General features: G+C 47.9%; 2 protein-coding genes across 2 annotated transcripts in view; both read right to left on the bottom strand.

Annotated features, from left to right (window-relative positions):
• Positions 1–8,412, bottom strand: part of LOC123505997 — a 120,051-nt gene extending 111,639 nt beyond the window's left edge. Inside the window, exons 1-3 of the mRNA XM_045257805.1 lie at positions 8,396–8,412; positions 4,045–7,462; positions 3,487–3,928 (exon numbers count right to left, since the gene is read on the bottom strand). Of these exons, the coding sequence (XP_045113740.1) occupies positions 3,487–3,928; positions 4,045–7,462; positions 8,396–8,412 (3,877 nt within the window). The remainder of the gene's footprint in view (positions 1–3,486; positions 3,929–4,044; positions 7,463–8,395) is intronic.
• The window catches only part of LOC123505994 (protein hunchback-like), a 52,963-nt gene continuing 45,287 nt past the window's right edge, over positions 7,325–15,000 (bottom strand). Inside the window, exons 2-6 of the mRNA XM_045257802.1 lie at positions 12,276–12,419; positions 9,798–9,973; positions 9,113–9,490; positions 8,445–8,551; positions 7,325–7,462 (exon numbers count right to left, since the gene is read on the bottom strand). Coding sequence (XP_045113737.1) covers positions 8,524–8,551; positions 9,113–9,490; positions 9,798–9,973; positions 12,276–12,407 — 714 coding nt within the window. The 5' untranslated portion in view covers positions 12,408–12,419 and the 3' untranslated portion in view covers positions 7,325–7,462; positions 8,445–8,523. The remainder of the gene's footprint in view (positions 7,463–8,444; positions 8,552–9,112; positions 9,491–9,797; positions 9,974–12,275; positions 12,420–15,000) is intronic.

Genomic DNA, 15,000 nt, shown 5'->3' with positions numbered 1-15,000 from the left:
TCTCTCTCTCTCCTAAAATTTCCAAGGGTCAGTTCAGTTTTATGGTGGCGTTATAAATTTTGGAAACTCAAATTTCTTCCTTTTTTTTGCCATTTTTGTCCCTTTCTAAAATGCGAGAGAGAGAGAGAGAGAGAGAGAGAGAGAGAGAGAGAGAGAGAGAGAGAGAGAGAGGGTTATTATGTTGTTATCTTTGCATAAATTTCAAATATATATACTCTTATTGATAAAAGCTGAACGAGGAGGAGGAGGAGGAGGAGGAGGAGGAGGAGGAGGAGGAGAAGGAGGAGGAGGAGGAGAAGGAGGAGGAGGATTGTAAAGAAGAGGAAAAAAGGGAGGAAAAGAAAAGCAGATGAAAAAGAAGAAAGAAGAAGAAGAAGAAGAAGAACAATAAAACAACAACAACAACAACAATAAGATAAAGAAGAAAAACAAGAACAAGACTAAGAATAACAAAATAAATGAGAACGATAAACAAAATGACAAAAAATACCACGAAGAAGAAGAAGAAGAAGAAGAAGAAGAAGAGGAAGAGGAGAAAGAACAGAACACAAAATAATAGAAAAAAAAAATTAACCAGAAAAACAGCAAAAACAACAACCACAGCAACACAATAAGGGAACCATGACACATTTCACAACTGTCTTCTTTATTCATTTGTTTACCTATTTGTCTTCCAGTGTCCTCTTATTCCTCACCCAGCGCCCCTGAATCGAACCTCTAATATAGACACACCCATATCTTTGAGCTTCCTTCCTTACCTGTCCCTTGATCTTCCCTTCAGGTGTGATCCCAACGCACGCATTCATTAAGATCATTTACGGACACACCTGCCCCAAAATTTACCTGTACAAATTGACCTGTCAGAAAGTTACCGTTTTAATCTTCCCGGTCTGGTGTGTTGCCTTCCTTTGTGTTCCTTTGTGATTGTTCTGTGTACGTTTGGATTTTGGTAAAGTGTCGAGATGTGAAGTTTTTTTTTCTTTTCTTTTTTTTCTTTCTTCCTGTTCAAGTTTTTTTTTTTCTTCCTTTTCGCTTTGATGTTTTTTTTTTCCTTCCTGTTCAAATTCTGTCTTTTTTTCTTCCTGTTCACTTTGATGTTTTTTTTTTCTTCCTGTTCAAGTCGACGTTTCTATTTTCTTCTTTTTTTTCTGTTCAAGTCGACGTTTTATTTTTTCTTCCTGTTCAAGTCGATGTCTGTATTTTTTTTCTTCCTGTTCAAGTCGACGTTTGTATTTTTTCCTTCCTGTTCAAGTTGATCTGTTTGAGTTAATCTATTACAAAGTTTTGGTGTATTTTTCAAGACCACTTTTTTTTATTGTATTCTCTTGGTAATATTTCGCTCAGGATTAGAATTTTTAGTAACCTTCATTTTTTTTTTTTTTCTTATTTATCCCAAATTTGTTACCGTTAGCCAAATTTCCCTCTTGAATATTAAAAAAAAAAAAATAAACGAATAAAAAAAAACTATCACAAACTATCCAAACAACATCAACAACATCAAAAACAACAACAACAAGACACAACATGAAAAGATTAAATATAGAAAAAAAAAAAATAGAACAAATAAAAAAAAACCGCAAAAACAACAATAAACAGAAAAATGCATAGAAAAAAGAAGAAAACTAACAAATATCGAAGGAAAGCAGGCAGAGAAGAAAAATACGCAAGGAAAATTAGGAAAATGAAAGAAGGATGCCAGAACTTACACACCATCTGGTCCAGGCCACAGGGAGGAGGAGAAGGAGGGAGTGTGGGAATGAGGGAGGCACAGGAGGAGAGGTAAGGACAGAGGATGCGAGGGAGGGAGGGAGGGAGGGAGGGAGAGGAGATAAGGATAGCTAATGGGAAATGTGTGTGAGGAGGAACAAACACAAAAATGAGAGAAGCTGGAGAGAGAGACAAAAAGAAGGAGAAAAGAGAAGAGCTAAAAGAAAAGAGAACAAATAAATAAAGAGAAGATGAAGGAGAATAATTAGAAGAAAATACGAAAAATTAGATCAGTAAACGTGTGTGTGTGTGTGTGTGTGTGTGTGTGTGTGTGTGTGTGTGTGTGTGTGTGTGTGTGTGTGAATTTTTAACGTAATTGCCAGTGGGAAGTTGACAAACCGACGCGAAACCACCAAGAGGGGAGGAATGGAGGGGAAGAACTGGAGGAGGAGGAGGAGGAGGAGGAGGAGGAGGAGGAGGAGAAGGAGGAGGAGAGGAAGACAGCGACAACGAAAAATAAACTGAGAGAGAGAGAGAGAGAGAGAGAGAGAGAGAGAGAGAGAGAGAGAGAGAGAGAGAGAGAGAGAGAGAGAGAGAGAGAGAGAGAGAAAAGGCAAGTGAAAGATACGGAAACGAAAGAAAACACGTACAGAAAACGAAGAAGAAAAAAAAAAACGAACAGACAACTAACATAGAAATAAACACAAATAAAGAAAAAAAAAAATAGAGAAACAAAAGTAAATAGAGATAGAGAAGAAACAGGTGAAAGGGTAGATGGGAGAGGCATGGAAAGGGAGATAAGGCGAGGTGAGAGAGATAAAGGAGAGGATGGGGAGAGGTGAGGGAGAGGGGAGGAGAGGAGAGGAGAGGGGGAGGTAACACAGCAATTTCCTTTAACCACAGCAAATAACGTCCCACACTGGTTCCCCGAGGCGCTGTGGAGGAGGAGGAGGAGGAGGAGGAGTAGGAGGAGAAGGAAGAGGAGGAGGAGGAGGAGGTACAGATGGAGAAGAAGGACAGGTGCTCTTCCATATGACTAAACTATACCTTTTATATTCCCGTCTCCTCCTCCTCCTCCTCCTCCTCCTCCTCTTCTTCTTCCTCCCCCTCCTCCTCCTTTTCGTCATGTCTGTTCCTCATTTTCTTTCTCCTTCTCTTCTCTCAACGCTCATAAATCTGCCACAAACACCACACACACACACACACACACACACACACACACACACACACAGAAGCATAACACTGCCCTAGGTGACGGTCTGTGTGTGTGTGTGTGTGTGTGTGTGTGTGTGTGTGTGTGTGTGTGTGTGTGTGTGTGTGTGTGTGTGTGTGAGTGTGTGTGTAAACATTGGTCGGCTTGTGTTGATGTCTACCCTAAATATTCTTGTAAACCTTAACTGACAAACAGAGTGGAGAGAGAGAGAGAGAGAGAGAGAGAGAGAGAGAGAGAGAGAGAGAGAGAGAGAGAGAGAGAGAGAGAGAGAGAGAGAGAGAGAGAGAGAGAGAGAGATGATATAGGAGATATATGCAGGTCGTATTTGCTTTTATCTTTACCGCGAAAAAATAAGACGGTTTTGAGGCTAAACAACAACAACAACAGCAACAACAACAACAACAACAACAACAGCAACAGCAACAACAACAAAAATAACAACAACAACGGCAAATACTAAAAAATACGTAAAAAATGGCATGCACTTCAAGTGTGTGTGTGTGTGTGTGTGTGTGTGTGTGTGTGTGTGTGTGTGTGTGCGTGTGGAAAGTACTCAAGGTACTCACCCTTGCCCTGCAGTACCTCCCCTGCACGGTACTTCCTTCCCACCCTCCGCCTGGCTCTGCCCTTCTGGCTCCCCTCGCATAGGGAGCCGCTCGCCCCGTTTTTTGACCCAGAAGAACACGTGTAGGCGCGGACCCTGCTGGGGGACGGAGAGGAGGCCGAGGTGCGCCTGGGGGGACGGTAGGTGCTGGTGGTGATGGAAGACACGTCGGAATAGGACCTGGTGACCCTCTGCCTGCCGCCACGACTCACACTCTCGTAGATGCCGTCAGGAGGCAGCTGGAAGTGTGCAGCCTCCTCGCGAGGGTGAGCGGGGCGATGGTGGTGGAAGTCACTGGTGTCCTCGAAGGTGTTGGCAGGTAGGGAGGTGTCATGAGCGGTGGGTTGGAGAGGTGGGTGAGGACGTACTGGGAGAGGCGGTGGGGACGCGCCTCTCGGCTCCTCCTGCGGGAGATAAGAGAGACAAAGTGGGCGTCAGGCGCGGCAAATAATGCCCTCCCGGCGTGTGTTTACACTGGGAACAAACACCGCGATAAGCGAAGACTGAGAAACGCACTCACCTGACTCACGCTGCGACGGCCACGCTTGACGGCCCTCGGGGTTCGGTGCTGGCGCGTCCCCAGCGTGGTGCCCTTCTCCAGGCTACCCTGGGGCTTGCGGGGCGTCGAGTGTTGGTTCTTTCCTGTCTCCCGCCATATCCTGGAGGGAGTGGTGGGGTCGCGGCGAGGCGCTCCGAATGCCAGAGACCTTCGGGCAGTGGGCGAGTCACTGTCCCGGGACCCCGAGGAGTGAGTCACCCACGAGTCGGAGTCGTCGCCGGGAATGGTGCAGTACTCGTGGTCCAGGAACTTCTGCACGTCCAGGATGTTTGGGTCATCTGCCAGGGTGTCGGGGCGCCGCACTGCAATGGGCATGAGATAAGTGTCGTCTTCGGCCGTGGAGGCCTTGGCCTCGGGAGACTCGTAGCACGGGTTGCTCTGCAGCCACAGGTTGGACAGCGGCTTCCTGCTGGTTGGGTTCTGACGCACCACATTCGCCAGGCGCGCGTTGCGGAGGTTTTCCTTCTCACAGAGGGCTCGCTGCCGCTCCTCGGGAACGCTGTCCCGGCAGTGAGACTCAGGGGAGGTATACATGGGGTTGCCTACATACCAGGCACTCTTGGACTTGTCTGAAGCGTGGGCGCTCACCACCCGCGCCTCCTTCTTCACTTCGGGGCTGAGATACATGGGATTGTCCACGAACATGAAGATACCCACCTTGGGGGCGCTCGAAGTCTTGGTGGGCACATTCTCGGAAGGCCGCTTCTCCTTCTTGCCACGGAAGGACTTTCTGAGCCTGGCCAGCATTTTGGCCTCTGTCAGGCGGCGTAGCTGCTCCACGAGGCGAGGACTCACGTAGATGCCGTCGCCGTAGTCGCTGTCGATGGTGCAAAGACTGACGGCGTCGGGGGACGGGGGGGAAGGAAAGGAGGATGGCGAGGGGACGGCGTCGCTGCCTTCGGCCTCAAGGTCACACGTATCACGGGTCAAGATCTCGTCCGGCACTGCCTCCATAGACCAGTCAGCACTCACAGACTCCTCTGCCTCGCCGGGGCTCAAGGAACACGGACACTCCTCCAACATGCGCTGCAGACGGTAACGACTCTCCTCCCGCCGGCGTCGCTGCCGTGCGCTGCTCTGATCCCACCGCGGGGTGAGGTCGCCGCTACAACCACTGTCACACTCACTCACGTCCTGAGTCGCGAGCACAGCTTCCTTCTCGGGGCGCAGCCCGACAGGCACTGAGAGCCCGGCACCCGCGTGCCCCGCGGCTAGAGGCTGCCCGCTGCTCATCTCCACCGGAAGTGGCAGTGTCGGGTTACTAGAGATGGTCTGGAGGGCGGGGCGAGACTGGGAGGGGCTGAGTGGGCAGGACGGGTGGTGATAGCGGGGCGAGGGCTGGCAGCTGAGTGAGGGGCGAGCAGCCTGCCCACCTGCACTACCTGACCCTTTTGTGGCGCACCGCTCCTCACCCACCTCCCCCGCCCCCCCAGCCCACCATTGTCCTGATTGTACACTTGTGTTCTGGGCCGTTTGTCCATCCGCGGGGAGCCAGCGGCGGCATGGCGGGGACCCGCGTGCTTCGGGTTCCTTCAAGATCTGAGCCACGGCGGCCATGAGGGGCACGCTGCTGGTGCTGGGCGCTGGACATCTCACCGGAGAGATCGGACTGAGGCACATCACAGAGTGGGCCTTCTTGAGAGGTGCCTCCAGGGAAACGGGTGTTTCCTTGCCTTGTGTGGTGTTGTCCCCGAGGCCGAGGGAGGAGAGCTTTCGCGAGAGATCCGCCAAGCTGCCCAGGGAGTGGCGGCGGCCCAGCGAGCTGTCTCGTGCCGGGGAGCCCTCGGCGGGAGAATCACAGAACAGATTGCGGCCAACGGCACTCAGCAGCATTCTGCTCACCTCCCCGCGGCAAATGGGTGAGGCGTCAATCAAGCCACTGCCACTACACCGCCACGATGAAAGCGCCTCCTCCTGCATCTCTTCCGACAGGTTACCGCCCCGCTCGCACTCTAAAAAACCTGGATCCGTAACGTCATGCGGGAGGCGGGGGCGAGGCATGCCGGACGTGGTGTTCTCCCCCGGCCCTGTTTTGCCCTCCAGCTGGTCCAGGCTCAAGGGTGTGCTGGGCTCACCAAGGAGGCTGTCGCTGCGAGGGGACTGGGGGCTGCGTGGCGCGCTGAGGGGACTGATGAGGGGCGTGGTGAGGCCCTCCGACACGCCGCTGTCAGGAATGTCGCTGCTGGACTGACTACCGCCTCGCGGGCTCATTTCGGAGGTGCCGCATCCTGGTCTCTCGTCGTCCTCATCGTCGATGCTGAACTCAATTTCCATGAGGTGGCGCAGTTTTCGCTTCTTGGCGGCGCGAGATGTCTCCTCACGGCGGGTGTTCTCGTAGATCACCGGCAGCACGGCTTCTGGTCGCTGCCAGCTCGGCATCTTGATCCGATTCTTCCTTGTGCCCTGGCCAACGCGTGTTCCCCTGGGAGGCGGCGGTGGTGGTGGACGCAGGTGGTGGAGGGGCATGGTCGGCTCACGCGACGTCTCAGAGTAGTCTATGTGCACGTGCTGGCCAGTACTGCGGTGGGCAGCCGAGCCCTCGGGAGCTGTCCTGTGCGACGGTCCGGCCTGAGAGTCGGTGACGCAAGGCTTCTTGGACGGCTGGTCCGCCAGGTGGAGCGCGGGGCAGTGCGGACTGCCCAGGAACCTCAAGGCAACTGGCCGGTGCAGATCCCGCTGAGGCTCGGAGGTGAAGGAGCACGTGTCGTCCTGCTCCTCGCTGAGTGGCGGCTCCGGCAGGGGGCGCTGCCGATCCAGGAGCTTCTTGCCGCTGGCGCGCACCTCCGTCATGGGCAAGTATAGGAGGTTTTCGTAGAGTGGGTCCTTGGGGGGCGTGAGGCAGGCCCCGTGGCAGATGGCAGGTAGAGGCGGGGAGGAGAACCCTGCCCCGCCAGACCGCTCCCCTTCCTCGCCCTCCGGAGCGCACTGCGCCCTCAGGTCTTTCATAGACATGTAAATCACGTTGTCGTAAGATGTCCTGCTGTTCTTAGAGGCGAGGCTGGAGCCTGAGTTGGCGGCGGTGGAGGGGCTGGACTCGCCTCCCACTTTCTCATAGATGGGCTCCTCCTTCCTCCGCTCCCTTCTCGCCTTCCTCCCCTCCATTCTTTGACCGTCCTTCCTCTCCTCCTCTTCTCCCTCCTTCAAGTCCCTGCTACGTCTTCGCCTGTCGTGACTCACGGACCGGCCCCGCCGCTCCTTTTGCGCCTCCCACACGCCGCGCAGCACGCCGCACGCCGCAGACGGGATGTCAGCGATGGAGTGTCGCTTGAGGGGTGAGGGCACGCCCGCCCCCGCGCCGCGCTCCTCACCTTCCGTCGCAACCCCGGGATGACTAGAAGGGCCGGTAGGGCGAACACGGGACACGGACGAGGAGCGAGATCTGAGAGAGAGAGAGAGAGAGAGAGAGAGAATAAAATCTGAAACAATCTAGCACAACGTCACACTTGTTCTTGCACAACAGGTGAATATTCGTCCCGTAGTTTTCCTTCAATAGTTTGTGATAAGTTTGTCACACAGTTCCCGCCTAAGCTGGTGCCACAACTTACTCAATCACTATATTCACTAGTTTACCTGCAACAAATTTTCCCCTCGTTATTTACAAATAAATGAACACTAATGAAATTACTTAGATAATCTTATGTTTCACCCTCCTACTCCTGCAAATCATATAATTCAGACTCCACTCATTCTACTATAGTTTCCCATTTTTCGTTTTCTTCCCCAGGTTTGTGACACTCAGAGAAAACCAATTTTAGGACTGACCAATCTAAAAAGAGGAGGAGACGTGTCGGTGTCCAGCCAGAGGAAGACACTTAATTACACTATTTTATTTAGTATTTCACCTTTAAATGATTTTGAAAGTTGATACTGTGGAGGTATGTCAACAGAAAAGTATGAAGAAAACGTAGATGATAAATTTTAACGCAGATTCTTACAGTTATAACATCTCTCTCATTGTTTGTCTCCCCATTCTTTCCCGCCTTCATCCTGTCCTTCCGTCTCACCATACTTCTTACGTCACACACTTGCTCTCATCCTCTTCCAGTTACACCCTATCCTACTGACATCCTATCCTTCCCACTCTTATCCTGGCCTTGACGTCAACAAGTTTCCTTCCTCTCTCATCCTCCACCTCTCCCTATCAACACAACCCAATATTTCCAGCAGCGAACCGTCAGTCTATCCTTCCACACACGCCATTCCCTCCAGACACTCCACGCCCTTCCACACACGCCACCCCTCCAACAGACACGCCACCGCGCCTCCACAACGTCATCCTCCAGACACTCCACCGTCCCTCCACACACGTCACCCCTCCAGACACTCCATCGTCCCTTCACACATGTCACTCCTCCACTCACCGCGTTCTGGAGGTGGCGAGGGCGCGGGAGCGATGTTCTTCCTGCAGTTTGGAGGCCGAGGCGCCGAGGGGATCAGGCCTTACGAGGGAACCCGGCCCTGGACCTCGCTGAAAGAGAGAGGGAGGGGAGAGGACAGTAAGTAATTGGTTGTCGAGGCAGGATTTGTGTGACACTGGATCAGATCTCGAGTTAGGCTTTTAGTTAGGTAGCACTACAAATGTATCTTAAGCCTATCAAACATATTTAGAACATTAAGTGTACTATGATGTAAATACTCTATAAATTGTAGAAATAAGAGAGAGAGAGAGAGAGAGAGAGAGAGAGAGAGAGAGAGAGAGAGAGAGAGAGAGATTTGTTTCGTCGGAGCATAAACCACATACGAAACATTAAAAAGAGAATTCCACTTAATAAAACGAAAATAATGAAAAACAAACAAACAATTATTTCTTAACATTTCCATTAGCGCCTGGAGGAAAACAAGAAAAAAAAAAAGCAAACAAAAAAAAAAACACACCTCAGAAAATAAATTCAAACAAACAGCCTCACTTTGCGTAAATACCAGAATGAACAAACAAACAAACAAGGAAATAAAAATATGAATAAATAATAAAAGAAACAAATAAAGTGAGTGAGAAGCTAAAAATATTAAAAATTGCACCAAAACTCACCTGAACGTTCCCTTTGGTGCTCCTGGCGAAGGGCTGCAGGTAGGGGGGGAGCTGGTGGGGGTGCTGGTGCTGGTGGGGGTGCTGGTGCGGGTGAAGATGATAGAAGCGTTGGTGGTGGTGGTGGTGGTGGTGGTGCTGGTGGTGGGGGTGGAGAGAGAGGTGGAGAGGGACTGCAAATACTTTCTGACATCACTGTAGTCCCCGTTAGAGAGATCAATAAGGGGCTTTCTACGGGGGTCTGCGGGCCCTGTGGTGGTGGTGACCGGGGGGCGGGGGAGCAGGGCGGCAGGGGTGTGTTCTAGTCTCATGTACACACTGCCGCTGTCACTATCCGTCACCTCCCCCGTGAACAGCCGCAGGGGGTCCAGAGGGTTGCATCTGTGGGGGGAAATGGGGAAGGGGAAATGGGGAAGAGAAAGGGGAAAGGGATGGGGATAGGTAAGGTAAGGGTATAGGGAATGGGGAATGATAAGGGGAAGGAAGGGGAAGTGGAGAAGGAAGAGGAAGAGAAATGGGGAGGGAGAAGAGGAAGGGGAAGGGGAAGGGGAAGGGGAAAAGTGGGTGAAGGAAAGGGGAGTTAGTGTTTTTCAGTTTTTTTTTTCTTTTTACACGGAATGATTTGTACATGTTATCTCTCTCTCTCTCTCTCTCTCTCTCTCTCTCTCTCTCTCTCTCTCTCTCTCACCTGGTATGTTTGTGTTGTTTCCTCCTCCTCTTCTTCTCCTCATGGTGGTGGTGGTGGTGATGGTGGTGGTGGTGAGCAGACCTCCACTTTTGTAAGAGTCCCTCATTTTCTTTTCCATTCTCCCCCTCTCCGTTTTCTACCACCTTGGATGTAGAGCGTACCTGCGCCACTTTCACCTGTAGGGCAGACACGTGTAAACCGAATTTGAGTAACTGAACGGAGGAGATAAGTCAGTTCAGTACTGTAATGTGGCCTCCTTGTGATGTGTGTGAAGGGAGGCACTCACAAAACACCCTACACCTCTGTCATTTACAAGATTTAACTCGTATTCTTAAACTTCTGTGGCTTTATCTCATTTTAAAAGGTTTTGTCTATATTTACACGAATTTTAAGGTGTTTTTACCGTTCTAGAGGCATATTAACAAGATTTCTACATTATTGACTGGAGAAGCACACTTGAAAACCCCGTTAATCATCTGTGTGGCCTTGAAAAATAGTGGTGGAGAGAGAGCAAAGAGTTTCGGAATACGGACTTAGAGACGAGAACATGCTATATCAAATCACATAAGGGACAACTACCAGATTTTCAATGCAACCCTTAGTAAATAAAAATAAAGTATAAACAATTACACATCACAGTCTCGAATACCCAAATCTCAGGTAAAATAGATAAAACTCCATGTTGTGTTTTGAAATGTCTTGATGTACTGGCGCTTGGATGATGGTAGGTTCTAAATAAGTCTACGGGAACAAGATGAAGTGTTTGATCATCAGAGGAAGGCCTGAATTCTGAAACCTTTTGCTCTATAATAATAATAATGATCATAAAACTTTATTGCTCTTACAGAAAATTTGTCTTGTGCTTGCCAAAGTATAAAAAAGGAAATATAAAGTTTAAAAGTATTAACACTATCAGTTATATCTATACAATTCTTAATCATAATCAACACATATAACATTAAAATATTAAACATTGCTGACATTCCTGTGTGCCGTCTTCTTTCTCTCACTGTCACTGCTTTCCAAAGGCTTAGGTTGACGATATTCATGTTTTTAAAGGTATTTTTTTTTATGGTTCTGGAGATAGATTGGTAATATTTCTAGTTTATGAAAAGGAAAAACTATCTTGAAAACCCGATTCGTCGTCTATGTGGTCTTGGAAAATTGGCGTTGTGGAGGAGCAAGGCGTTTCTGAATATGGCCGTATTTTTTTTTTTATATAGATAATCGGGGGAAAACGAGAGAAATAAAAAAAAAAAACTTAGTTACCAGTCCCCTTACAGGTCCGAGAGAGACTTAAAAAAAGGGATAAGTGTCTTGAAACCTCCCTCAAATGAAGTCAAGTCATAGGAAGTTGGAAAAACAGAAGCATGACAGCATATAGCAACGTTCTCTCTAACTGCCAAGCATAGTGAAACCTTGACCTGTGGGATTTTTACGTGGAGAAACTGACTTGTGATTCATTGTGAGTAAAGGACAATCTCTATAACAATTAATCATTTATTCAACTGGATTTAGAGAATGCTATAAGAGCTTTTAAGTGTATTTATGCTTATATTGACACTTTAAATATGTAATGTAGCTGAAAAAAACGGAACATTCACAAAAACAGCTAATCAAATCAGTAGCCCTTAAAAATGGTCCTTATGAAACCAGTAGTGCTTCAAAACACAATTATTATTAACCACCTGAGGTCACAGATAAGTATATTGTTTGTGAGGAGAGTAGGAGTGAGCAATCCTAGAGTAGACCTTGGACACTTACTACAACACAACCACTAGCGACAGGTGACCCAAACACACCAGTATCACCAAGCACAGACTCACCACAAGGCTTCGTTATCTGATGTCCTTCCCACTCCTTGACATCACAAAACTTTCATCCATTCTGCTGTCAAGAGGTTTTTTTTCCAGAGCAGCATTCATCACACTCACCATCCCTCACGCCTCACGCCTTACACATTACGCCTCACCTTACCTGTCATCAACGCCCCACCTGTTGTTTTGTTTAGCCATCCATCAACGAAACCTTTACTCTCACCTGTCCAAGTTGATGCCGCAAATATACGTGACGTCAAGGTAACAATACTGACATCAATAAAGCTTCCTTGATGTCTTCTTCTGTTCTTACACCTTGACTCTTTCTCTCTCTCTCTCTCTCTCTCTCTCTCTCTCTCTCTCTTCCTCTTTTTTTTCTTTCTCTCTCTTTTTTTATGGGATTTCATTGTTTCAGTTTCCATTTTTCTTTTTCTCTTCTTGTCAGTTTCCAGATCTCTCTCTCTCTCTCTCTCTCTCAATGAAGAAAAATACAAGAACAAGAGCACGAAAAAGGTGAAGTAAAGAAAAAGGAAGAAAAAATGAATGAATGAAAGAAAAAGGAAAAAGAGAAAGACGACAAAAATAGAAAAAGGTATTGGACACACACACACACACACACACACACACACACACACACACACACACACACACACACACACACCTGAGTCTCAAGCCAACACGTGTTGGAATCCTTTAGGTTAACACGTCCTTCGCTGTCGTGCGCCCTGAAGGTCACCTCGGGGGGCGGGGGTGTGGGCGCGTCCGGGGGGTTCCGCAGGGTCCACTTGAGCATCCTGAGGCCCTCCTGTGACCGGGGAGGGAGAAAAAAAGGTGAGAGACTTGTATGATTATAGGTAACATCAATAACGCTGCTGCTACTACTATTACTACTACTATTACTACTATCACTAGCATTATTACTACTACTTTTACTATTACTACTACTACTACTACTATTACCATTTCTACTACTACTACTACTACTACTATTTCTACTACTGCTAACCTAATCTAACCTAACCTAACTAACTACTACTACTACGACTACGAATAAGACTGCTACTACTACTACTACTACCACTACTACTACTGCTACTACTACTTCTACTACTAACCTAATCTAACCTAACCTACGACTGCTACTACCACTACTGCTACTACTACTACTACTACTACTACTACTACTACTACTACTACTACTACTACTACTGCAAAGACACCTCAACCTCACCGACACTTATTCTACTTATCCTCTTCACCATCCTTGACTCTTCTTCTTTCTCCCTCTTACTCCTACTCCTCTTCCAACTGTTCCTTGCTTCCACTTTTACCCTTCTCTCCCTTTCTCTTCTCCCTCTTTTATTTTTCTTTTTCTATCAAATTCACGCTTCTTTCTCCTTCCTGCCTTGCTTCTCCTCGCTCTCCCTTCAAATTTTCTCTCTCTCAACCGTCCCTGAAGCCCACAGGCACCCTCCCTCTCTCCCTCCACCTCTCCCTCCACCTCTCCCTCAAGAATGGACAGGTAAGTTGGCCCATGTTTCCGCCTCGATGGACAGGTGCCGATCCTCCTCCTCCTCCTCCTCCTCCTCCTCCTCCTCCTCCTCCTCCTCCTCCTCCTCCTCCAGGCTCGACATGGTGAATATTCATAACATGCTAGTGATGGGCGATTTGTTTACGTGGGCGGGTATGCAAGGAATGGGAGGAGGAATGGGGGCGATAGGGAGGAGATGGGGAGAAGAAGGGAGGTGTGTGGGTAGGTTAGTGGGTATAAGGTGGAGTAGAGAGGAGAGCTGGATAAAACAGAGTAAGGACGGTGGAGCTGTAGGAGTAGTAGTGATGTTGGTGGTGTTGATAGTAGTAGTAGTAGTAGTAGTAGCAATAGTAGTAGAACTTAAAATAGGAGATAGATGATAGCGATGATGATGAGGAGGAAGTGGAGAGGTAATAAAAAAAACAAAAAAAAAAAAAACCAGCACCATTAACATAAAGCAAAATTAAATCATATTTGGTAAAGAAGATAAGATAAGAAAGAAAGAAAGGAAGGTAGAAAGGCGTCGATAAAAGAAAAGAATAAAGGAGATGAACCAGGAAATACAGAAACAGAAGAGCTGAAAAAAAAGTCGAGGAAGAAAGAAAAAAAAGGAAAGAAAATAGAAAATAAAAGAAAAAGAAGGGAGTACAGTGGGTAGAGATGGGAAGAAAGAAGAAGAGAAGACGGACGAGGAAACAGACAGTGAAGTAGAGAAAAAGGGAAGATGATGTGGGATGTGGGAGGAAGACGAAGCCGAAGTCAGGCCGAGGTGATGGGATCCGAACACACTGTCTGAACATATAAGGCGGTGGTCACGTCGGGTCTTATTAGTATCACATTAACAGCGAGGCGGTACACGCACGCTTCTCCCAAACAAACAGAGAGAGAGAGAGAGAGAGAGAGAGAGAGAGAGAGAGAGAGAGAGAGAGAGAGAGAGAGTATAAATAAATAGAACAGCTGGCAAATAATCGATTACACACACACACACACACACACACACACACACACACACACACACTATTTCAGATGTCAACTGTATAATACATCACAAGTCAGCGACCGTTACCCTGAGAGTGAGAGGGAGAGGGAGAGGGAGAGGGAGAGGAGGGAGAGGAAATTGAGAGAATTGATTAACACGATAAGAGGAAATAGATTATAGGAAATATAGACGAGAGAGAGAGAGAGAGAGAGAGAGAGAGAGAGAGAGAGAGAGAGAGAGAGAGAGAGAGAGAGAGAGAGAGAACAGGCGACAATGGGTGACGAGAGGAGGGTAAAAGAAAAGAATAAGAGAAGAAAGGGAGGGGAGGGAGGAGGGAAGAAAAGAAGAGAAGAAGGAGGAGGAGGAGGGAGGGGTGCACAAAGGGAGAAAAATACCCCCCTTAGAGGGAGACAAAGGGAGGACGGGGGGAGGTGTCGCCATGATGAAGTCACAGGGAATATTTCACGATAAACAAACAATAAAGCGAAGCAAGGGGGAAGAAGGAATAGGTGATAAACTAATGAATGGCAATCGGGAGAAAAAATATATGTTGTTGATGTTATTATTATAATTTTCAGTAGTAGTAGTAGTAGTAGTAGTAGTAGTAGTAGTAGTAGTAGTAGTAGAAAAAGAAGATCAAGGAGAAGAAGAACAATAACAACAACAAAAAGAACAACAATAACAATAACAAGAGCTAAGGACAAGAAGATGAAGAAGAAAATGAAGAAGAATAAGGACAAAATCAGAGAGAGAGAGAGAGAGAGAGAGAGAGAGAGAGAGAGAGAGAGAGAGAGAGAGAGCCATACCCAGACAGCTCCCAATTCAGTATCAACATTCAAGCTAACAATTACAGCCACACCCTCCCCCCGTCCCCCC

This window comes from Portunus trituberculatus, chromosome 19 (genome assembly GCF_017591435.1).
Source record: "Portunus trituberculatus isolate SZX2019 chromosome 19, ASM1759143v1, whole genome shotgun sequence".
NCBI classification, from domain to species: Eukaryota; Metazoa; Arthropoda; class Malacostraca; order Decapoda; family Portunidae; genus Portunus; species Portunus trituberculatus.
The sequence above is the reverse complement of the archived record's forward strand: the minus strand, read 5'-3'. Positions and strand labels throughout refer to the sequence as shown.